Source organism: Dryobates pubescens, chromosome 30, assembly GCF_014839835.1.
Source record: "Dryobates pubescens isolate bDryPub1 chromosome 30, bDryPub1.pri, whole genome shotgun sequence".
Classification (NCBI taxonomy): Eukaryota; Metazoa; Chordata; class Aves; order Piciformes; family Picidae; genus Dryobates; species Dryobates pubescens.
The window spans coordinates 12549031-12573015 of record NC_071641.1 but is presented as its reverse complement, the minus strand read 5'-3'; the positions used below and the strand labels follow the sequence as shown (position 1 = coordinate 12573015).

Here is a 23985-nt window from a genome sequence, read left to right as displayed (position 1 = left end):
TGGCTGCTCTCAGCCACTCTGACCCCAGCCTGTAGCTCTGCCTGGGGTTGCTGTGGCCAAAGTGCAGCCCCTGGCACTTGGGCTTGTTGAATGCCATCCTGTTGGCCTCTGCCCATCTGTGCAGCTGGTCAAGGTCCCTCTGCAGAGCCCTTCTGCCCTCTAACAGATCAACTCCTGCCCCCAGCTTGGTGTCATCTGCAAATTTGCTGATGACTGACTCAATCCCCTCATCCAGATCATCAATGAAGATATTAAAGAGGAATCACTAGCTGCCACAGAACTTGAGGTTCTGGATGAAAGGGTTGAGTGCCTGTGGGTTAGGATCAGAGGGAGGCCTAACAAAACTGACATCCTGTTTGGAGTCTGTTGCAGACCACCCAACCAGGATGAGGAGGCTGATGAAATATAGTACAGGCAACTGGAGGCTGTCTCAAGATCATCAGATCTTATCCTTGTGGGTGACTTCAACCTGCCAGACATCTGCTGGGAACTCAATTCAGCAGAGAGAAGGCAGTCCAGAAGATTCCTGGAGCCAATAGAGGATTGCTTCCTGACGCAGCTGTTAAGTGAGCCTACCAGGGGACAGGCTCTGCTTGACCTGCTGCTCTCCAGTAGGGAAGGGCTGGTGGGAGATGTGATGGTGGGAGGCTGCCTAGGGTGCAGTGACCACGAGATAGTGAAGTTTTCAATCTGCAGGGAGATAGGGAGGAGCACCAACAGAACCTTCACCTTGGACTGCAGGAGGGCAAACTTCAGCTTGTTCAAACCTGGAGAAGAGGAGGCTCAGGGGAGACCTTATTGCTGTCTTCAACTCCCTGAAGGGAGGTTGTAGCCAGGTGGGGGTTGGTCTCTTCTCCCAGGCAACCAGCACCAGAACAAGAGGACACAGTCTCAAGCTGTGCCAGGGGAGGTTCAGGCTGGATGTTAGGAAGAAGTTCTTCATAGAAAGAGAGATTGGCCATTGGGATGTGCTGCCCAGGGAGGTGGTGGAGTCCCCATCCCTGGAGGTGTTCAGAAAGGGATTGGACGTGGCACTTGGTGCCATGGTCTAGTAGGCATGAGGTCTGTGGTGATAGGTTGGACTTGATGATCACTGAGGCCTTTTCCAACCTTGTTGAGTCTATGAAGAAGCTGTGGCAGCTGGGGTTGCTTAGCCTGGAGAAGAGAAGGCTGAGGGGAGACCTTCTTGCTGTCTACAGCTACCTGAAAGGAGGTGGGAGAAGAGACCAACATCAGCCTCACTCCAAAGTTCTTCGTGATAGGGTGAAAAGAAATGGGTTTAAGTTTGGCAAAGTTTAGGTTGGACATTAGGAGCAATTTCTTTCCTGCCAGAGTGGTCAGGTGTTGGAACAGGCTGCCCAGAGAGCTGCTGGAGTCACCACCATCCCTGGAGCTGTTCGAGAGTGTGTAGATGTGGTGCTTCAGGATATAATTTAGTGGCCATGGTAGTTTGGTTGTTTGGACTCCATCTTAAAGGTCTTTTCCAACATTAATGATTCTGTGTCAGCTCTTGGCATTTCTCTGTGGGTGTTTGAACCCTCTCAAGGTGTTTATTTATTGGAGGCTTTTGACTGGATGTGAGGAACTGAGGGAAACAGGAAGTCTGCGTGATGAAAAATACCTTTCTAGCAGACAAATGGCCTCCTAGATGTTCCGATGCCTTATTGATGTGCACTTGAACTTCTTTCCCTACCCTTCTCCTTTCCTTTGCACAGGATGCCATTATTCCCTACAAGGAAATCCTCCAGATGTACTGGGAGAAAGCAACAAGATTTGTGAATGCCCAGTGTGATGGATTTGAGCCCTGGCAGCTGGTTGGGCTGACCTTCTCTTCTACCCTTCTAAGTGTCTGGCTGCATGGCTTCCTCTTCCAGTCTGAGAGTAAGTGTTGCAAATGGGGTGGGGGGTTCTTATGTCTGGGGGGACAGAGTCCTCAACAGTGGATGAAAGAAGGCCAAACATTTATTAAGCAGACTGGGTTGGAAGGGACTTTGAAAATCATCTAGTTCATAGATTCACAGAATGGGTTGGGTTGGGAGGGGCCTTGAATGTCATCTAGTTCATAGATGCATAGAATGGTTTGGGTTGGAAGGGTTGAAGGTTCCAGCTACCTGGTGTTGGCAGGAACACCTTCCAGTAGCCCAGGTTGCTCAAGGCCTCACCCAGCCTGGCCTTGAACACCTCCAGGGAGGGAGCATCCACAGCCTCCCTGGACAACCTTATTCCAGTGTCTCACTGCCCTTACTGCAAAGGATTTCTTCCTAGCATCCATTCTAAATTTGCCCTTCTCAAACTCAGTATTAACAAAGCTCTCTTGCAAATCAAGGTCAAGGGCTGTCTGATCACTGAAGCAGCTCCATTCCTTCTGAGGGTGTGGTAGGCCAGCCTGGCATGTGCCTCCCATCTCCTTCCCTTCCTCTCCTCTCCCTTTTCCTTTTGGCTGAACCATTTGCTGCTTGTGGCAATGCTCTGCTCTTGCTCAAAACCTGGGGGAATCCATCTCTCTCTGCTGGCTTCCTGGGGACTTAGTCACCCCAGCAAAGTGGCTGGAGAACCCCTGATTATTTCCCTTCCTGCTGTGGTTTTGACTGGGGGTTGGAGGCATGCTTCACCCTCAGCATGTTCTAGATAATTGCATGTGGTGGTGGTGCTGGTATGCGGATTGTGTTTTTCCTCCTCCTTCCTGCTGGGAGTGATTTCTGATATTCACAGCTCTTCAGTGGGGTCTGTTCTGATGAACCTGCAGTTTTCTCTGGCTGTGTGAAGGACACAGAGAGCCACCCTGCCCTCAGAGGAGGACATAGAATGGTTTGTGTTGGAAGGGACCTCCAAAGGTCATATAGTCCAACCCTCCCTGCTCAGAGCTTTGTCAAGCCTGGCCTGGAATATCTCCAGAGATGAGACCTCAACTACCTTCCTGGGCAACCTGTTGCAGTGTTCCCCCATCCTTACAGTGCAGAACTTGTTCCTAACATCCAGTCTAAATCTCATCTTCTCTCACTTCAAACCAGTGTCCCATGTCCTATCACTGCAGGCCTTTAGAAGCAGTCCCTCTGCAGCCTGGGGTACTGGAAGGCCCCACAGGCCCACTCTGGTGGCACCTTGCTAAAAACAGCCAAGTTTTAAACTTCTGCTTGCTTCTGTGCCTCTCTGTTCCTCAACCAGCCTTATTTCTTTTTGAAGCGGAGAGTAGCTGAATAGTGGGAATATTTATCATGGAAGGAAAAGACCTTCAAGATCATCAAGTCCAACCATGACCCTAGCACTGCCAAATCCACCACCAAACCATGGCCCTTAGCACCACCTCTACCCTGCCTTTAAATCCCTCCAGGGATGGGGACTCCACCACTGTCACTGGACCTCTCTGAGCTCTCCATCCTCCTGACACTCACCCTTCACATTGTAGTGGTTTGAAAGGAAAGGCTCTTTCCTTCCCTCTCCGAGACTTGGTAACTGGGGGAGAGATCTCCCGGCCATGGGCCTGATTGGGCCCAAGGCCACAGGGGGATGGGCAGTCTCAGGCCTGGCCAGCTGAGACTAGCCCAGCAGAGGGAGGGGGAAGACAGAGCCCTGGGGGTTTTGGATGCACCCTCAGGTGGGGATGGGATCTTTCTTTGTCACTGCGCTTTGGGTTTTCTGTAACATTCACTGCTTTCTATTTAAACTTTCATCACTTTTGCAATCCGTTTGCCTGAGTCGTTATTTCTGCCTGTGGTGGGGAGGGGACCTGCCCCAACCCATTACACACATCTAGAAGAACATGAAGGCAGTCACCCCTCAGGCTCCTCCCAGCTAAGGAGCCCCAGCTCCCTCAACCTTTCCTCAGCAGGGGGAAAGGTTCCTCTCCCTTCAGCATCTTTGTGGCTCTGCACTGGACTCCAGTCCAGCTGTTAACCCAGCACTGCCAAGTCCACCACCAAACCATGGCCCTCAGCACCACCTCTACCCTGCTTTTAAATCCCTCCAGGGATGGGGACTCCACCACTGCCCTGGGCAGCCTGTTCCAGGCCTTGGCAGACCTTCTAGGGAAGAAATGGTTCCTAATGCCCAGCCTAACCTTCCCCTGGTGCAACTTGAGGCCATTTCTTTTCACCCTGTCACTTGTTCCTTGGGAGAAAAGAGCAGTCCCCAGCTGGCTCCAACCTCCTCTCAGGGAGTTTCAGAAAGCCAGAAGGTCTTTCCTGCAGGCTGCACAGCTCCCTTCCCTGGAAGGAACAAACTGGGCTGGAGCTTTTCTTCAAGGTGAGGGTGAGCTTAGCTTCTTGGCTACTGCTTGTTCTGTTGCCCAGGATATTTTTATTAAGTATTGATCAGCTGTTATCTGATTGAATACTGCAGGAGTCTGCAGTCTGCTCTCACTGCAGAGGTTGCTAATGAACCAATCTGAGCACTGAGCACCCAACAGAACTGTTATTGGCAAGACTGTTCATGGGTGTTTGCCACAGGATGTGCCAAACTGCGGTTGCTGGCCTTGGGTAGCTCTTCAGACTCTAGGTGAAGGTGGTGAGGAAAGCAGGTGAAATGGGAAAGTCCTAAAATGGTTGGTGTTTAAAGTTCAGGGATTCATAGAATGGGTTAGGTTGGAAGGGATCTTAAAGATCATCCAGTTCCAACCCTCCTGCTGTGGTCAGGGACACCTCCCACTAGACCAGGTTGGAATGGAATAGAACAGAATTAACCAGGTTGGAAGAGACCTTTGAGCTTGAGTCCAGCCTATCACCCAGCACCATCTGATCAACTGAACCACACAGTGCACAGGGGAAGCAAAATGTTTTGTTCTTCATCTGAGTAAGAAGAGAAAGCTCCAGGGAGACCTAACAGCAGTCTTCCAGTGCCTGAAGGGGCCTACAAGAATAGAATTAACCAGGTTGGAAAAGGCCTTTGAGCTCATTGAGTCCAGCCTACCATCCAACATCATCTAATCAACTAAACCATGGATCTGGAGCTTCTCTGTGAGCAGGAAAGGCTGAGAGCCCTGGGGCTGTTTGGCCTGGAGAAGAGCAGCCTGAGAGGGGATCTGATCAATAGCTGAAGGGTCAAGGGCAAGAGAATGGGGCCAGACTTGTCAGTGGTGCCCAGCAAGAGGACAAGGGGCAATGGGCACAAACTGGATCCCCAGGAGGTTCTGTCTGAGCAGGAAGAGATGGAGCCCTGGAGCAGGCTGCTCAGAGAGGTTGTGGAGTTGTCTCTGGAGAGATCTGATCAACTAACCCATGGCACCAAGCACCCCATCCAAACTCTTACTAACCACCTCCAGGGATGGTGACTCCACCACCTCCCTGGGCAGCACATTCCAAGGGCAAATCTCTCTTGCTGGGAAGAACTTCTTCCTAACATCCAGCCTGAACCTCCCCTGGTGCAGCTTGAGACTGTGTCCTCTTGTGCTGGCTGCCTGGGAGAAGAGTCCAACCCCCACCTGGCTACAACCTCCCTCCAGGGCCTCAAGTTTGGTTAGTTACTTCTTGTCCTGTGGCTGCTGCTGCTCCACTGAAGTGCCTGTTGGACTCAGAAGGCATTTTTTGGTGGCTGTAAGGCACCTGTGTCATGCTGCTTTCCTCCCTCCTTCACAGCTACCTCAGGAGTTTTCCAGTGTTTGTCATCAGTGGCTTCTCTCAGTGTTTGGGCAGTGGTGGAGTCTGTGCCCTTCCCTTTGGCCCCTCCTGTTGCATCAGACACTTCCTGTGCTGGATGGTCAGGCACGGGGTGAATCCTCCTCATGTTATGGCTGAGCCATTTCCTGCTTGGGCCTGGGAGCTTCTTTCATGTTGCTGACTGATTTCATCTTGCAGTGCTGTGCTGCTTTGAAGAGGCAGAAAAGAAGCTCACAAAGGCTTTTCCCTTTTGGCTGGAGACTTTACCTTTAGCAAAACCACCTTTAGGTGTTCAAGAGGGGATTGGATGTGGCACTTGGAGCCATGGTTTAGTAGTCAGGAGGTGTTGGGTGACAGGTTGGACTTGTTGATCCTTGAGGTCTTTTCCAACCTTATTGATTCTATGAACTCCTAAAACCTCTCTCTGCTGTAAACCTGCAAACTCCTTTGTGAGAAGGAAGTGGTGGGTGAAAAGCTGGACATGAGCTGGCTCCCAGGCCAGAGCCAGCTGTGTCCTGAGCTGATCCCCAGCAGCATGGGCAGCAGGGGCCGGGAGGGGATTCTGCCCCTCTGCTCTGCTGAGACCCCACCTGCAGTGCTGGGGCCAGGGCAGAGGAGGTCACAGCAGTGATGGGAGTGCTGGAAGCCCTCTGCTGTGAGGCCAGGCTGAGAGAGCTGGGGTTCAGCCTGGAGAAGGCTCTAGGGAGACCTTTTGGTGGCCTTTCAGTGCTTAGAGGGGCTGATCAAAAAGCTGGGGACAGAATTTGAGCAGGGCCTGCTGCAACAGGACAAGGCATGATGATTTTAAACTAAAGGAGGGAGATTCAGACTAGACAGAAGGAAGCCTTTTTTTTATGCCCAGATTGCCCAGATTGGTGATAGAAGCCCCAAACCTGCAAACTTTTCAGGGCAGGCTGGTTGGGGCTGTGGTTGCAGATGTCCCTGCTCACTGTGGGTCTAAGTGACCTTTAGAGGTCCCTTCCAACCCAAACCAGTCTGGGACTCTATGATTGTAGGAAAACAAATCAAATTGTTGACTCCCATGGCTGACAGCTGCTCTGAAGTCAGATGTTCTCTTCAACATGTTTGTGTCTCCCCATGTTCCCTTGGCCCCTTGGGTCAGAAATACTGAGCCTGTATCACTGAATCCCATCATGGTAGGGGTTGGAAGGGACCTCTGGGTATCATCATTTGGGTACCTCAGCCTCTCCTCATAGGGCTTGTGCTCCAAACCCCTCACCATCCCTGGAGGTGTTCAGGAAGAGACTGGATGAGGCACTTGGTGCCATGGGTTAGTTGATCAGATGGTGCTGGGTGATAGGTTGGACTGGATGATCTCAAAGGTCTCTTCCAACCTGGTGAATTCTATTTCTCTTCTATTCATCCAGTCCAACTCCCCCTGCCAAAACAGGGGCACCCACAGCAGGCTGCTCAAGATCACAATGCCCAGGTGGCTTTGGAATCTCTCCAGAGCAGGAGACTCCACAACCTCTCTGGGCAGCCTGCTCCAGGGCTCCAGCACCCTCACACCAAAGACTTTTCTTCTCCTGTTGGCATGGAACCTCCTGGGTTCCAGTTTGGGCCTGTCACTGGGCACCACTGTCTTGCCCTATCCACATTGTGAGTAGAGATTGTCCTCAGCATATTGTGGGCTGCCTCAGAAGCACTGTGCTCCAGGTTAGATGTTTTTGGTTTTGTTTCATCCTTAGGTTAACTTCTGGCCTTTGTCTTTCAGGTTTAACATCCCGAAGCAAAAAGCAGTTCTTCAAGCTCCTGAGGAAGATGCCGTTCGTTGGGGCCATCGTAAGTGTTTGAACTACTTCTGCTCTTCCTCTTACCCCAGGTCCTTCTTTCAGCCTGCTCAGCTCGCTCTCTCTCTCTCAGAACTTGAGAGGTCTGTGTCCTCTGTCATGTTGCTGTGATCATAATCATCCAAGATAAGCTGGAGAGATATGGATTTGATGGGTGGACTGTTCAGTGGAGAAGGAATTGGTTGCATGATTGCATACAAGGGGTAGTGGTTAATGGTTCCATGTCCAGATGGAGATGGGTGACAAGTGGTGGCCCTCCAAGGGTCTGTACTGGGACCAGTGCTGTTCTGTATCTTCATCCATGGTAATAGAATAGAATTAATCAGGTTGTAAAAGACCTTTCAGACCAAGCCCACCCAGCACCATCTGATCAACTAACCCATGGCACCAAGCACCCCATCCAGGCTCTTCCTAAACACCTCAGGGATGGGGACTCCACCACCTCCCTGGGCAGCACATCCCAGTGGCCAATCTCTCTTGCTGGGAAGAACTTCTTCCTAACATCCAGCCTAAACCTCCCCTGGCACAGCTTGAGACTGTGTGTCCTCTTGTTCTGGTGCTGGCTGCCTGGGAGAAGAGCCCAACCCCCACCTGGCTACAACCTTCCTGCAGGGAGTTGCAGAGAGCAAGAAGGTCTCCCCTGAGCCTTCTCTTCTCCAGGCTAAGAAACCCCAGCTCCCTCAGCCTCTCCTCCCAGGGCTGTGCTCCAGACCCCTCCCCAGCTTTGTTGCCCTTCTCTGGACACCTTCCAGCAGCTCAACCTCTTTCCTAACCTGAGGAGCCCAGAACTGGACACAGGACTCAAGGTGTGGCCTAAGCAGTGCTGAGTCCAGGGGCACAATGCCCTCCCTGCTCCTGCTGGCCACACTGTTCCTGATGCAGGCCAGGATGCCATTGGCCTTCTTGGCCACCTGGGCACACTGTAGGCTCATGTTCAGCTGCTGTCTATCACTACCCCAGGTCCCTTTCTGCCTGGCTGCCCTCAGCCACTCTGTCCCCAGCCTGTAGCACTGCCTGGGGTTGTGGCCAATGTGCAGAACCTGGCACTTAGAGAGTTTGCAGATGAGACCAAGCTGACTGGTGCTGGTTTTAAGTCTGAAGGATGGGATGGTGCCCAGAGGGACCTGGATAGGTTGGGGAGATGGGCTGAGGAGAATCTTGTGAGGTCCAGTAAGGCAAAGTGCAAGGTCCTGCACCTAGGTTGGGGCAATCCTACAGGTTGGGGGATGAGGAGATTGAGAGCAGCCTTGCAGAGAAGAACTTGGGGGAGCTGGCTGGTGAGAAGCTCGACACGAGTCAGCAGTGGGCACTTGCAGCCCAGCAGGCCAATGGCATCCTGGGTGGGCAGCAGGTCATGAGAGGCAAATCTGCCCCTCTGCTCTGGTGAGACCTTATTATTTCCAGCTCTAGGGCCCCCAGCAAGACATGGAGCTACTGGAGCAGGTCCAGAGGAGGGCTGGAGAACTTCTCCTATGAAGGTCAGGCTGAGAGAGTTGGGGCTGTTCAGCCTGGAGAAGAGAAGGCTCCAGAGAGACCTTAGAGCAGCCTTCTGCTACCTGAAGGAAGCCTATAAGAAGGCTGGGGAGGGACTTTTTACAGGGTCTTGTAGTGATAAGATGAGAGGAGTGAAGCTTGAGGAGGGCAGCTTTAGACTGGAGATTTAGGGAGAAATTCTTTACAATGAAGGTCCTGCACCTGGGTCAGGGCAGTCCCCAGCACAAATCCAGGCTGGGAGAGGAGTGGCTGGAGAGCAGTCTGGAGGAGAAGGGCTTGGGGCTGTCAGTTGGTGATGAACTCCCCAGGAGCCAGCAATGGTCACTGGCAGCCCAGCAGGCAGCTGTGTGCTGGGCTGCATCCAGAGCAGGGAGAGCAGCAGCCCAGGGAGGGGACTCTGCCCCTCTGCTCTGCTGAGAGCCCACCTGGAGAACTGCCTCCAGTTCTGGTGCTCCCAGCACAGGGAGGGACATGGAGCTGCTGGAGTGGGTCCAGAGTTGGGGCTGTTCAGCCTGGAGAAGAGAAGGCTGTGGGGAGACCTTAGAGCAGCCTTCTGCTACCTGAAGGGGGCTCCAAGAAAGCTGTGCAGTGACTTTTTCCAAGGGCTTGTAGTGATAGGATGAGAGGGAATGGACTGAAGCTTGAGGAGGGCAGATTGAGACTGGAGATTGGGCAGAAATTCTTTACAATGAGGGTCTTGAGACACCCTCAGAACAGAGGTTGTCCAGGAAGGTCATGGATGCCCCCTCCCTGGAGGTGTTCAAGGCCAGGTTGGATGAGGCCTTGAGCAGCCTGAGCTAGTGGAAGGTGTTCCTGCCCATGTCAGGGAGGTCTGGAACCAGATGATCTGTAAGATCCCTTCCAACCTAAGCCATTCCATGAATCCATTTGTGGGAGGGGGGGACAGGAATGACCTTGAGCTGCTCTGAAACAACATCATCCTCTTGAGCAAGTGCAAGATCAGTTCTTAGTTGAGCAATGTGGAAGGATAATGCTTTTTGTTTTCCCATCAGATAACTTGCCCTGATGAGTTCAGAGCTCAGATACCTGTTAGCAGTGGTGACCTTGATGGCACAAAGCTCCCAGAGCTCTGTGTAATCATTAATAGGAGCCAGGCTTTAGCATTTGGAAGGTTGAGGGTTTGGTTGGGGTGGGTGTTTTCCTGCATAACATTTTGAACCCAGAAATGTCAGCATGGTTTAGAAGGCTGTTGACTTAATGATCAGGCAAAGCACAGCTTGATCTGTTTGACCTGGGAGGGACCACAGTCCCCTTTCCAGTTGTGTTCTTTCACCACCCAGCTTGAGCTGCCCTTGATAAGGTGAATTTTAAGGACTTACTCTCTGCTGCTGCTGTGGTTTTTGTCTGCCTGTTAGAAAGGCCACACCTGGAGTCCTGTGTCCAGTTCTGGGCCCCTCAGGTTAGGAAAGAGGTTGAGCTGCTGGAAGGTGTCCAGAGAAGGGCAACAAAGCTGGGGAGGGGTCTGGAGCACAGCCCTGGGAGGAGAAGCTGAGGGAGCTGGGGTTGCTTAGCCTGGAGAAGAGGAGGCTCAGGGGAGACCTTATTGCTGTCTCCAACTCCCTGCAGGGAGGTTGTAGCCAGGTGGGGGTTGGGCACTTCTCCCAGGCAGCCAGCACCAGAACAAGAGGACACAGTCTCAAGCTGTGCCAGGGGAGGTTTAAGCTGGATGTTAGGAAGAAGTTCTTCCCAGCAAGAGAGATTGGCCATTGGGATGTGCTGCCCAGGGAGGTGGTGGAGTCCCCATCCCTGGAGGTGTTTAGGAAGAGCCTGGATGGGGTGCTTGGTGCCATGGTTGAGTTGAGCAGATGGTGCTGGGTGGTAGGTTGGACTGGATGATCTCGAAGGTCTTTTCCAACCTGCTCTATTCTATTCCTATTCAATTCTATTCAGCCCATTTTATGCAATTCCTGTTGTGTCCAGACTTAGCTTCTCAGGACTGGAGCTGTTAAGCTCCCCTGTGTCAGAGGAACTCTGCTGTGTGCTGTCTGTGGTAGGCTGATACCTGGACTCTTTTCTGCCCTTTGGTGGGCTGATAACTGATAACCTGTCAGTTGCTTCCAGGAGGCCTTGACTTTGAGGCATTCCAATGTCCAAAACTCTTTAAAGACTGATTGATTGATTGGTTATCCCAGCACCTCACTTGCCTGGGAGAAGAAGCTCTGCTTTGGAATGTGTTGTAAGAAGTCTCAGCCTCCTGAATGTTAAGGTGTGGGTGGGGAGAAGAAAAAGACATCACAGAATCCCAGCATGATCACAGAATCACCGAGGTTGGAAGAGACCTCAAAGCTCATCAAGTCCAAGCTGTCACCACAGACCTCATGACTGAACCATGGCACCAAGTGCCACATCCAGTCCCCTCCTGAACACCTCCAGGGATGGGGACTCCACCACCTCCCTGGGCAGCACATTCCAATGGCTAACAACTCTCTCTGGGAAGAACTTTCTCCTCACCTCCAGCCTAATGATGGGGACTGGAAGGGACCTCTGGAGATCATCCAACCCCCACCCCCCTTCCCCCCCTTCCAAAGCAGGGTCACCCACAGCAAATTGTCCAGGATCAGTGTCCTGATTCACAAATTGCAGTGGGTTGAAAGGGATCCTCAAAGCTCCTCTTGTCCAAGCCCCCTGTGGTCAGCAGGGACACCTCCAAGTAGGTCAGGGTAACATCAAGCCTGAGAAAGAAGCTCCACCAGCTCTCTGGGCAGTCTGCTCCAGGGCTCCAGCACCTTCACACCAAGGAAGTTTCTCCTCCTGTTCAGGTGGAACCTCCTGGGTTCCAGTTTGTGCCTGTTGCCCCTTGTCTAGTCACTGGGCACCACTGCAAGTAGTCTGTCTCCATCCTCTTACCTCCCACTCTTTAGCTATTGATCAGATCCCCTCTCAGGCTGCTCTTCTCCAGGCTCAACAGCCTCAGGGCTCTCAGCCTTTCCTCCCCACAGAGATGCTCCAGGCCCCTCAGCATCTTTGTGGCCTCTGCTGGACTCTCTTGAGCAGTTCCTGTCTCTGGAGCAGGAGAGCCCAGACCTGGGCACAAAATCCCAGATGTGGCCTCACGAGTGCTTCGCAGAGGGAGGGGAAGTCTTCACTGTCTTCAGTGGACACTTTATTGTTCCTGCCTGTTCTCATGAGTGTTTCAGCTGTGGAGGCAGAGGAGACAAGGTACAGAACAGAGCACATCTGAAGAGCTACAAGTTACCAACTGTGACTTAAGAAGGTTTGGCTGCTTAGAACAGGAGTAGTTTTGCCTTGAGGTTTGTTTTTTTTCCTCAAGTGTGGTGAAAGGGGCTCAAAGCTTCCACTGCTCATCAGCAGCCAGTACACAGCATGCTCTGTCTGACCCCCTGTACTGTGAGGCCAGGCTGGAGAAGAGAAGGCTCCAGGGAGACCTCCTGGTGGCCTTTTGTTACTTAAAGGGGATCTATCAGAAAGCTGGTGACAGACCTTAGGGCAGGGGCTGTTGTGACAGGATGAGGGGTGATGGTTTTGAACTCAAACAGGGAGGTTCAGACTGGAGAGGAGGAGATGTTGTACAATGAGGAAGATGAGACCCTGGCCCAGGTTGCCCAGAGAGGTGGGAGAAGCCCCATCTCTGGAACCATTCCATGTGATGTTGTCTGGGGCTGTGAGCAACCTGTTCTAGCTGCAGATGTCCCTGCTGGCTGCAGGGGGGTTGGACTGGATGACCTTCAATGGTCCCTTCCAACCCAAACTACTTTCATGAATGTTGTGCTGGTGGTGTCTGTGCAGGCAAACAGGGGCCCAAGTGCCACTTGGCCTTTGCCCATAACTGCTTACTCGGCACAGTCCTGCCACTCCCAGTGCCATGCCCACCAGCAGGGCCCAGGGCAGTTCAGACTCATGTATGCCAACTCTCTTATTTCAGGCAGCTTTGGTTTTTAGAAGGTGGGATTGGTAGGACAGAGGATGAGGGGACTGAGTCAGTCAGCAGCAAATTTGGAGATGACACCAAGCTGGGGGCAGGAGTTGATCTGTTAGAGGGCAGAAGGGCTCTGCAGAGGGGCCTGGACAGGCTGGACAGATGGGCAGAGGCCAACAGGATGGCATTCAACAAGTCCCAAGTGCCAGGGGCTGCACTTTGGCCACAGCAACCCCAGGCAGAGCTACAGGCTGGGGTCAGAGTGGCTGAGAGCAGCCAGGCAGAGAGGGACCTGGGGGTGCTGGTTGATGGTAGGCTGAACATGAGCCTGCAGTGTGCCCAGGCAGCCAAGAAGGCCAATGGCATCCTGGCCTGCATCAGGAACAGTGTGGCCAGCAGGAGCAGGGAGGTCATTGTGCCCCTGGACTCAGCACTGCTGAGGCCACACCTTGAGTCCTGTGTCCAGATCTGGGCTCCTCAGGTTAGGAAAGAGGTTGAGCTGCTGGAAGGTGTCCAGAGAAGGGCAACAAAGCTGGGGAGGGGTCTGGAGCACAGCCCTGGGAGGAGAGGCTGAGGGAGCTGGGGTTGCTTAGCCTGGAGAAGAGGAGGCTCAGGGGAGACCTTCTTGCTCTCTGCAACTCCCTGCAGGGAGGTTGTAGCCAGGTGGGGGTTGGTCTCTTCTCCCAGGCAGCCAGCACCAGAACAAGAGGACACAGTCTCAAGCTGTGGCAGGGGAGGTTTAGGCTGGAGGTGAGGAGAAAGTTCTTCACAGAGAGTTGTTAGCTGTTGGAATGTGCTGCCTAGGGAGGTGGTGGAGTCCCCATCCCTGGAGGTGTTTAGGAAGAGCCTGGATGTGGCACTTGGTGCCATGGTCTAGTCATGAGGTGTTGGGTGACAGGTTGGACTGGATGATCTTTGAGGTTTCTTCCAACCTTGGTGATTCTGTGTGTGAGGAGCTGTGAACTTTGCTGTGCTCTTTGGTCACAGAGCTGCAGCAGTTCCTGTCTTGATGTGGCAGTGAGGTCAGCCTTGCATGCAACTCCCCAGTTAGTTATCATGTGAGCAGTGTCACTGCTGACAGGGTGTTCCTTGCTTTTTAGATTCAAAAGAAGATTGATGATGCCTTGCAAGATGTCACTTCCAGCTTATCCTTCCTGAAAGATGAAAAGGATTATATCAAAGTGCTGCCAGAACAAGGCCTGAGCCAGGCTGAAGTGCTGAAGAAGATGAAAGAGTACAGCTCCAAAGGTAGGAGTGAATGGGAGGCTGTGCTGCAGCACAGCTGGGGCTGTTGCATAGGCCTAGCATTAGACTTACTCTCTGAAATAGAATAGAATTAACCAGGTTGGAAGAGACCTTTGAGGTCATCCAGTCCAACCTATCACCCAGCACCATCTGATCAACTCAACCATGGCACCAAGCACCCCATCCAGGCTCTTCCTAAACACCTCCAGGGATGGGGACTCCACCACCTCCCTGGGCAGCACATCCCAAGGGCCAATCTCTCTTGCTGGGAAGAACTTCTTCCTAACCTCCAGCCTGAACCTCCCCTGGCACAGCTTGAGACTGTGTCCTCTTGTTCTGGTGCTGGCTGCCTGGGAGAAGAGCCCAACCCCCACCTGGCTACAACCTCCCTTCAGGGAGTTGCAGAGAGCAAGAAGGTCTCCCCTGAGCCTCCTCTTCTCCAGGCTAAGCAACCCCAGCTCCCTCAGCCTCTCCTCACAGGGCTGTGCTCCAGACCCCTCCCCAGCTTTGTTGCCCTTCTCTGGACACCTTCCAGCAGCTCAACCTCTTTCCTAACCTGAGGAGCCCAGAACTGGACACAGGACTCAAGGTGTGGCCTAAGCAGTGCTGAGTCCAGGGGCAGAATGACCTCCCTGCTCCTGCTGGCCACACTGTTCCTGACCCAGGCCAGGATGCCATTATGACTCCTGCTCTTGGTTTCATCTCAGATACTTCTTCCCTGCTGTTGTTTCCTTGCAGGTTTTTGTCTGTTTTCCCCCTGGAAGTGACTAAGATGAGTGTTTGTGTCTTGTAATGCTGCATTTGGGGTCTTGCATTGAAATGTTCTTCCCAGGAGTTGTAGGTTAATGAGGTGGTTTAGTTTGAAGGATCTCAATGTAGGTCTTGTCTCTCTACAGCTATCTGATAAGAGGTTGCAGCAGGATGAGGGTTGGTCTCTTCTCCCAATTATCAAGCAGTAGGACAAGCCTCAAGTTGCACCAGGGAAGGTTTGGGTTGGATAATAGGAAAGATGTTTTCCTCTATAGGGTTGTCAAGCCCTGGAACAGGCTGCCCATGAGAGTGGTGGAGTCACCATCCCTGGAAGTGTTCAGAAACATGGGCCTGTGGTGCTGAGGGACAGGGTTTGGTGGTGACCTGCCAGGGTTTGGTTAACAGCTGGATTGGTGACTCATGGATTCATAAAATGGTTTAGGATTGGAAGGGACCTTAAAGATCATCTGGTTCCAACCCTCTTGCCGTGGGCAGGGACACTTTCCACCAGCCCAGGTTGCTCAGGGCCTCATCCAGCCTGGCCTTGAACACCTCCAGGGAAGGGGCCATCCACAGCCTCCCTGGGCAACCTGTGCCAGGCTCTCCCCAGCCTCACTGTCAAGAATTTCTTCCTAATCTCCAGTCTAAAGCTGTCCTCCTTCAGCTTCAATCCATTCCTGCTTGTCCTGTAACTCCAAACCCTTGTAAACAAAAATCCCTCTCCCATCTTCAGGGGCCCTACAGTCATCTTGAAGGCCTTTTCCAACCTTAATGATTCTATGATGGGAGAGCAGGAGGAGAAGGGAAATGTGGAGGGTGTTAGTTGAATGCTTGTCTGATACCATTTCTGGGATACTGCCTTCATGGGTCACCTTTCCCAGAGATGTGTTTTCTGGGAGGCCTCACAGGACCCCCCCAAACTTCCCAGCAGGAGTTTTAGGGACTTTCCAAGGCTACCTCTCTTAATTGAATTCTCCCAACAGAGAGCCAGGAGGATGCTTAGGGGACTTGAGCATCTCCCCTGGGAAGAGAGACTGAGAGCCCTGGGGCTGTTTAGTCTGGAGAGAAGGCTGAGAGGGATCTGATCAATGTCTATCAGTATCTGAGGGGTGGGTGTCAAGGGGAGGGGGCCAAGCTCTTTTGGGTGGTGCACAGTGATAAGCCAAGGAACAAGGGATACAAACTGGAACACAGAAGGTTTCAGCTCAACATGAGGACAAACACAGTCACAGTGAGGGTGCCAGAGCCCTGGAGCAGGCTGCCCAGGGGGGTTGTGGAGTCTCCTCCTCTGCAGGCTTTCAAACCCCCCCTGGATGCATTCCTGTGCTGACTACCCTTAGGTGACCCTGCTTTGGCAGGTTGGACTGGATTATTTCTTGAGCTCCTTTCCAGCCTCTAATGTACTATGATACCCTGAAAATGCCTTTTAAGACACTGAAAAACCTTGAAAATGCCAATAAGGAAGGCAAGGTCCTGATGATGTGCTGGCTTGGTTCCACATAAGCAATGTCTGAACTTAATAATTGAGTTGCTTCTTTCATGTCAGCATCTCCACCCTGATTTGCCTACCTATTACTCCTAGTGAGTCAATTTGGGTGACTTGGTGTCCAGAGAAGACCTGACTGTGTTGCTCCTATCCCAAACAGGAGAGGTGCCTTGAATTCTGGAGGGAAGGGATGGCCTCTGGAGGGACTTGGGCAGGCTGCAGAGCTGGGCCCAAGCCAACCTCATGAAGTTCCACAAGATCAAGTGCTAAGTCCTGCACCTGGGTCAGGGCAGTCCCCAGCACAAATCCAGGCTGGGAGAGGAGTGGCTGGAGAGCAGTCTGGAGGAGAAGGGCTTGGGGCTGTCAGTTGGTGATGAACTCCCCAGGAGCCAGCAATGGTCACTGGCAGCCCAGCAGGCAGCTGTGTGCTGGGCTGCATCCAGAGCAGGGAGAGCAGCAGCAGGGGAGGGGACTCTGCCCCTCTGCTCTGCTGAGAGCCCATCTGGAGAACTGCCTCCAGTTCTGGTGCTCCCAGCACAGGGAGGGACATGGAGCTGCTGGAGCAAGTCCAGAGGAGGCCCCAAGGTGATAAGAGGGCTGGAGAACCTCCACTATGGGAACAGGCTGAGGCAGTTGGGGCTGTTCAGCCTGGAGAAAAGAAGGCTCTGAGGAGATCTTAGAGCAGCCTTCCATCACCTGAAGGGAGCCTGCAAGAAAGCTGGGGAGAGTCTTTTTCCAAGGGCTTTTAGTGATAGGATGAGAGGGAAGGGATTGAAGCTTGAGGAGGGCAGATTGAGACTGGAGATTGGGAAGAAACTCTTTCCAGTGAGGGTGGTGAGACACTGAAACAGGTTGCCCAGAGAGGTTGTTGATATCCCTTCCCTGGAGGTGTTCAAGGCCAGTTTGGATGAAGCCTTGAGCAGCCTGAGCTAGTGGGAGGTGTTGTTGGATGTGGATGATTGTTAAGGTCTCTTCCAACCTAAACCATTCGGAGAATCTCTAAATTTCCTCTAGAGCAGTTCACCTCCTCCAGACTCAGTTGCTTGGAAGTGAGGGTTGGGCTGTGACAAACTTCCCCTTCTCTCTGCTTGTGAAGTGGGGAGAGCATTGAGGCATCCAGCCCTGTTGGGTCTGGCTTTAGCAGTGCCAGCTTGGCTTTTCAATCTCTCCTTAGCTCACTGTGGTTTCTGAGTGCTCTTTGAAAGAGTGGCTTTAACTTGGGCCAGTTTAGAGCTCAGCTGGTTGGGCAGCAGTCTGGGGGGACAGCAGTGGGGGGATTAAGTGGATTACACATTAATATAAGTGCTTGCTTCAGCTGGATGGTGTTTGTCTGCTGACTCCTCACTCCTGGTTTACTTGCTGTTTGCTCAGTCCATGGGATGCACCATGCACACACACAGAGCTACCCCTGTGGCACAGAAGTCACAGAGTTGTGCAGTCATTATTGAAAGAGACTTTTAAGATCATCACAAAGTGTGTGGGTGGGAAGGGATCTCCAGAGATGGAGTCCAGCCCCCCCTGCCAGGACAGGATCACCTAGAGCAGCTTACACAGGGATGCTTCCAGGTGGCTTTGGAATGCCTCAGAGGAAGAGACTCCACAACCACTCTGGGGAGCCTGCTCCAGGCTCTGACACCCTCACAGGGAAAAACTTGTGTTCAGATTGCACCTCCTGTGCTCCAGCTTGCACCATTGCCCCTGGTACTGTCACTGGACCTCTCTGAGCTCTCCATCCTCCTGACACTCACCCTTCACATCTAGAAGAACATGAAGGCAGTCACCCCTCAGGCTCCTCCCAGCTAAGGAGCCCCAGCTCCCTCAACCTTTCCTCAGCAGGGGGAAAGGTTCCTCTCCCTTCAGCATCTTTGTGGCTCTGCACTGGACTCCAGTCCAGCTGTTAACCCAGCACTGCCAAGTCCACCACCAAACCATGGCCCTCAGCACCACCTCTACCCTGCTTTTAAATCCCTCCAGGGATGGGGACTCCACCACTGCCCTGGGCAGCCTGTTCCAGGCCTTGGCAGACCTTCTAGGGAAGAAATGGTTCCTAATGCCCAGCCTAACCTTCCCCTGGTGCAACTTGAGGCCATTTCTTTTCACCCTGTCACTTGTTCCTTGGGAGAAAAGAGCAGTCCCCAGCTGGCTCCAACCTCCTCTCAGGGAGTTTCAGAAAGCCAGAAGGTCTTTCCTGCAGGCTGCACAGCTCCCTTCCCTGGAAGGAACAAACTGGGCTGGAGCTTTTCTTCAAGGTGAGGGTGAGCTTAGCTTCTTGGCTACTGCTTGTTCTGTTGCCCAGGATATTTTTATTAAGTATTGATCAGCTGTTATCTGATTGAATACTGCAGGAGTCTGCAGTCTGCTCTCACTGCAGAGGTTGCTAATGAACCAATCTGAGCACTGAGCACCCAACAGAACTGTTATTGGCAAGACTGTTCATGAGTCCAACAGGATGGCATTCAACAAGTCCAAGTGCCAGAAGCTGGACTTTGGCCACAGCAACCCCAGGCAGAGCTGCAGGCTGGGGTCAGAGTGGCTGAGAGCAGCCAGGCAGAGAGGGACCTGGGGGTGCTGGTCGATGGTAGGCTGAACATGAGCCAGCAGTGTGCCCAGGTGACCAAGAAGGCCAATGGCATCCTGGCCTGCATCAGGAACAGTGTGGCCAGCAGGAGCAGGGAGGTCATTCTGCCCTTGTACACTGCACTGCTTAGGCCACACCCTGAGTCCTGTGTCCAGTTCTGGGCTCCTCAGGTTAGGAAGGACATTGAGAGACTTGAAGGTGTCCAGAGAAGGGCAACAAAGCTGGGGAGGGGTCTGGAGCACAGCCCTGGGAGGAGAGGCTGAGGGAGCTGGGGTTGCTTAGCCTGCAGAAGAGGAGGCTCTCCAACTCCCTGCAGAGAGGTTGTAGCCTGCAGAGAGGTTGGAGAGTTGCTCTCTCCAACTCCCTGCAGAGAGGTTGTAGCCAGGTGGGGGCTGGTCTCTTCTCCCAGGCAACCAGGACCAGAACAAGAGGACACAGTCTCAAGCTGTGCCAGGGGAGGTTTAGGCTGGAGGTGAGGAGAAAGCTCTTCCCAGGAAGAGAGATTGGCCCTTGGGATGTGCTGCCCAGGGAGGTGGTGGAGTCCCCATCTCTGGAGGTGTTCCAGAGGGGACTGGATGTGGCACTTGGTGCCATGGTCTAGTAGTTATGAGGTGTTGGGTGACAGGTTGGACTGGATGATCTTTGAGGTTTTTTCCAACCTTATTGACTCTATGATTCTTGGAGTGTTTGTTACAGGATGTGCCAAACTGCTTTTAAATCCCTCAAGGCATGGGGAGTCCATCACTGCCCTGAGCAGCCTGGTCCAGGGATTGACAATGCTTTCAGGGAAGAAGTTGTTCCTCTTGTCCAACCTAAACCTCCTCTGGTGCAACTTGAGGCCCTTTCCTCTTTTCTTACTGCTTGCTGCTTGGGAGAAGAGAGCAGCTCCCACCTCGCTCCAACCTGCCTTCAGGGAGTGAGATCTCCATTGTTTCTCCTTTTCTCCAGGCCAAATCATAATTGTTTCTCTTGAGTGACTCCTCCAAAGCTGAATCTTCATCTGCAGAGCTGGTGAGGGGCCTTCTCTGGGCCCTTCTTGGTGCTTTCAGAGAGGAGGCCTTTGCAAGCAGAGTGCTCTTCTCTTGCAGGAGATGTACGCTGGCAGGATGGGAAAGTCTCTGGGACTGTGTACAGTGGAGAAGAGAAGCTCACCCATCTCCTAGTGAAGGTAAAGTGCAAGCAGCCTCACTGTGCATCTTCAGCCTCACCAGAACCCCTTCAACACTCTTCCAGCATCCTTCAGAATAAATAGGCAAGGTTTGGAATGCAAGACTGCCCAACTCTGAAGACAGAGCTTAGGGTGAGCACAGGTGGAAGAGGAATTGCAAGCAAAGCATTTGAAAGTGATCAGGGGGCTGGAGCACCTCTGCTACGAGGACAGGCTGAGGGAGCTGGGCATGAGAAGGCTCCAGGGAGACCTTCCAGTACCTGAAGGGGGCCTACAGGAAGGCTGCAGAGCGACTGATTACAAAGGCCTGCAGGGGAAGTGGTTTGAAATTAGAGGAGATTTAGATTGGATGTTAGGAACAAGTTCTGCGCCATGAAGGTGGTGGAACACTGGAACAGGTTGCCCAGGGAAGTGGGTGAGACCCCATCCCTGGAGATATTCAAGGTGAGACTCAACAAGGCTCTGAGCAACCTGATCTAGTGGAGGATGTCTGGCAGGGGAGGCCAGAGAGGGATGAGCAGGCTCCCAGCAGGGGAGATTCTGTTCTGAGTATGAAACTGCTGTGTTTGGAGTCCAATACTGGTTAAGGGAACTGAACACTGAGGAAAGGCTTGGAGGCCATAGACCAGCTTCAGCAAGCACCCCCAGCTGTGTCTTTGCTGCAGGCTGGAGTGAAGGTACTCTTGACTGTCCTGTTACGAGAAGGGTTTGGGCTGGAACAGCTTCACTGAGCAAAACTTTAATTCCTCTTGGTTTAGGTGAAAAAAACCCAACAACCAGAAGTCTGTAAATGTTTTTGGTGTTGCTTCCTGGTCCAAATCTTACAGCAATGCAGCACTGCCCTTCCTCCAGTGGTGCCTTTGTTGGGTCTGGTTTCCTCCTCTGGAGCATTTCTCTTTGAGAAGGTTGGAACACAAACAAGCCAAAGCTCTGGTTCCAAACATCTACATCAAGAGGGTTTGGGTTTTTTTGCTGGAAGGGGAAATCTTGACCTCCCTGCTCCTGGCAGCAGCTTCTCTAGCAGCTGTGATGGGCTCTGGTTGCTGTTTTCTTCTGCACTTGGACTTTCTCATTGCCCCTTCTGGGGAAACTTAAAGCTCAGAGCAGCCTCTCGAGGGGGGGTCCTCAGCTTGGAGTGTCCCAGAAACATTCCCTCTGTTTGTGCTGCTTTATTCTCCTCAGTGGCTTCCCACATGCCTGCAGCTGTCTTTTGATCTGGACTGCAGGAGGCTGGAGCTGGCCTGTGCCAGCTTTATCCTGGGAGTCCATGAGTGTAGGAGGAGCACGAGACAGAGGTTTCCACAGCTGCTTTTTGTTGTGGGGTGGGTGGTGGACATGTGTGCTTTCCTAGCTGCTTCACAGCATTCCCCTTGAAGAGGAAACTTTTCAATGCTGGTTCTGCAGAGCAGAAGTTTTTTGGTCAGCTTTTCATAGCTCCTTGTGAAGAGGACCCCAGGAGGCCTACATGATTAAACTCCTCTTTGCAACAAGAGATCTTCTGGTGTTACAAAATGACTCCAAAGGCCAGAATGCCCCAGAAAAAAAAACAATTTGTTCTTCTTTCTTCCCTTTGTTTAGCTCTCAGCCGTCGCTTCCCAGCTTGTGGTATTTGCTTGCAGCAGGAGTGAGGTCCAAGGAGAGCTGCAGTGTTGTTACAGCTAAACCTCCCTGATTTGCTTGTGTGGTGCCCGTGGTGGGCTCTCAAATCTGCCCTGATAATCCAAGGTTACCTTTCTCCCTTTGCTTTTCTGAAGGTGTATGAAGAGTTTGCCTGGAGTAATCCTCTCCACCCAGATATATTTCCTGGCTTGAGGAAGATGGAAGCAGAAGTAGTGAGGATTGCCTGCACGCTCTTCCACGGAGGCCCCAACTCTTGTGGTGCTGTAAGTAGCCTGTCTTCAAGTGTCCTCACAACACAGAATGGTTTGGGTTGGAAGGGACCTCCAAAGGTCATCAGTCCAACCTGCTGCAGTCATCAGGGACATCCTCCACTAGATCAGGTTGCTCACAGCCTTGTTGAGCCTCACCTTGAATACCTCCAGGAATGAGGCCTCAATCACCTGCCTGGGCAACCTGTTGCAGTGTTCCAGCACCCCCATGGTGCAGAACTTGTTCCTAACACCCAATCTAAATCTGCTCTCATTTCAAACCACTGCCCCTCATCCTGTCACTGCAGGCTCTTGTAAACAGTCCCTCTGCAAGCTTCTTGTAGGCCCCCTTCAGGTGCTGGAATTTTGGGTATGTCTTGACTTTCAGTGCAGTTAAATTGCAAATGCACCTTCTGCTCTCCAGCTGAGCCTGAGGTCAATCTCATTGTGCTACCAGCCAAGCCAACATAGCTGTACAGAAGATGGTTGCTAATTGCTGCTGTTGATGAAGCTTTATGAGAGAGAGTTCAATTCAGGAAAGTAGTTCTCTAGACAGGACCACTTAATGCAGCTTGGTTTCCCACTTCCAAGTGACACAGGCTTGATGGCAGTTGGAAAAGAGAACCAGTGTAGCATAGCCTGGCTGGTTGTTAATGGGGGGATGGAGAACTGAGTGGTGTCACTTGGAGTGGCTCCCATTGCTTTTAATCTTTGAAAGCTGAGAGCCTGCCAGGATGCTGAGATGAGGACAGGGCCAGCTGGCTGGCTAGTCACCAGAGAGAAGCTCAAAGTGTTGGTGATCAAGCAGGCATGGCTTGGACTGTCATCTGTCCAGCTGGAAGGCTGGCTCTCCAGGCTTCTCAGAGAATCACAGAATGGCTTAGGTTGGAAGGGACCTCAGAGATCATCTACTCCAACCCCCCTGCCATGGGCAGAGACATCTTCCACCTGACCAGGTTGCTCAAGCCCCCATCCAACCTGGCCTTGAACACCTCCAGGAAGGGGACATCCACAACCTCCCTGAGCAACCTCTTCCAGTGTCTCACCAGCCTCACTGGAAAGAATTTCTTCCCAATCTCCAGTCTAAATCTACCCTCCTCAAGCTTCAATCCATTCCCCCTCATCCTGTCACTACAAGCCCTTATAAAAAGTCCCCAGCTTTCTTGTAGCCCCCTTCAGGTACTGGAAGGCTGCTCTAAGATCTCCCTGGAGCCTTCTCTTCTTCAGGCTGAACACTCTCAACTCTCTCAGCCTGTCCCCACAGGAGAGGTTCTCCAGGCCTCTGATCATCTTTGTGGCCTCCTATGGACCCACTCCAATAGATCTATGCCCTTCTTGTGTTGTGGGCCCCAGAGATGGATGCAGTACTCCAAGTGAGGACTCAACCAGAGCAGAGTGGAGGGGGAGAATCACTTCCCTCTTCCTAGTGATGAAGTCTTTCTGTTTGTGAGAAGAATCCAGAGGAGATCTTTCAGAGGCTGGGTGTGAAGTGGTAGCTGGCTGTACACTTCCTAGGTAGGGAGAAGGCCAGCAACAGTTGAAGATCAATCAGTGTGGGAAGGCAGTGTTGAAACAAGCTTAAGAGTGCAATCAGCCTTGAATGGCTCTTGAATGGGCTTTATCTGACAGTTGAAGGCTTGATTGTGTTGTGGAGGTGATGGAGTAGTCTTATAGTAGGTGTAGTGTGGACCAGACTTCAACTAGTCTGAAGAATGGAACTTAACTGTGCAGTGTCTGGGAGTACAAAAATCATAGAATGGTTTGGGTTGGAAGGGATCTCCAAAGGCCATCCAGTCCAACCCCCCTGCAGTCAGCAGGGACATCCTCCACTAGATCAGGTTGCTCAGAACCCTGTTGAGCCTGACCTTGAATAGCTCCAGGGATGGGGCCTCAAGCACCTCCCTGGGCAACCTGTTCCAGTGTTCCATCACCCTCATGGTGCAGAACTTGTTCCTAACATCCAATCTAAATCTTCTCTAATTCCAAACCATAGCCCCTTGCCCTGTCACTGCAGGCCTTTGTAAGCAGTCCCTCTGCAGCCTTCTTGTAGTCCCCTGCAGGTCCTGGCAGGCTGCTATTAGGTCTCCCTGGTAGCT

At 52.4% G+C, this 23985-nt stretch overlaps 1 protein-coding gene across 1 annotated transcript in view; it reads left to right on the top strand.

The window, feature by feature from the left end:
* The window catches only part of SGPL1 (sphingosine-1-phosphate lyase 1), a 61915-nt gene that overhangs the window by 14833 nt on the left and 23097 nt on the right, over positions 1-23985 (top strand). The window contains exons 2-6 of the mRNA XM_054174679.1: positions 1716-1881; positions 7327-7394; positions 13895-14042; positions 19942-20021; positions 21776-21904. Coding sequence (XP_054030654.1) covers positions 1716-1881; positions 7327-7394; positions 13895-14042; positions 19942-20021; positions 21776-21904 — 591 coding nt within the window. The remainder of the gene's footprint in view (positions 1-1715; positions 1882-7326; positions 7395-13894; positions 14043-19941; positions 20022-21775; positions 21905-23985) is intronic.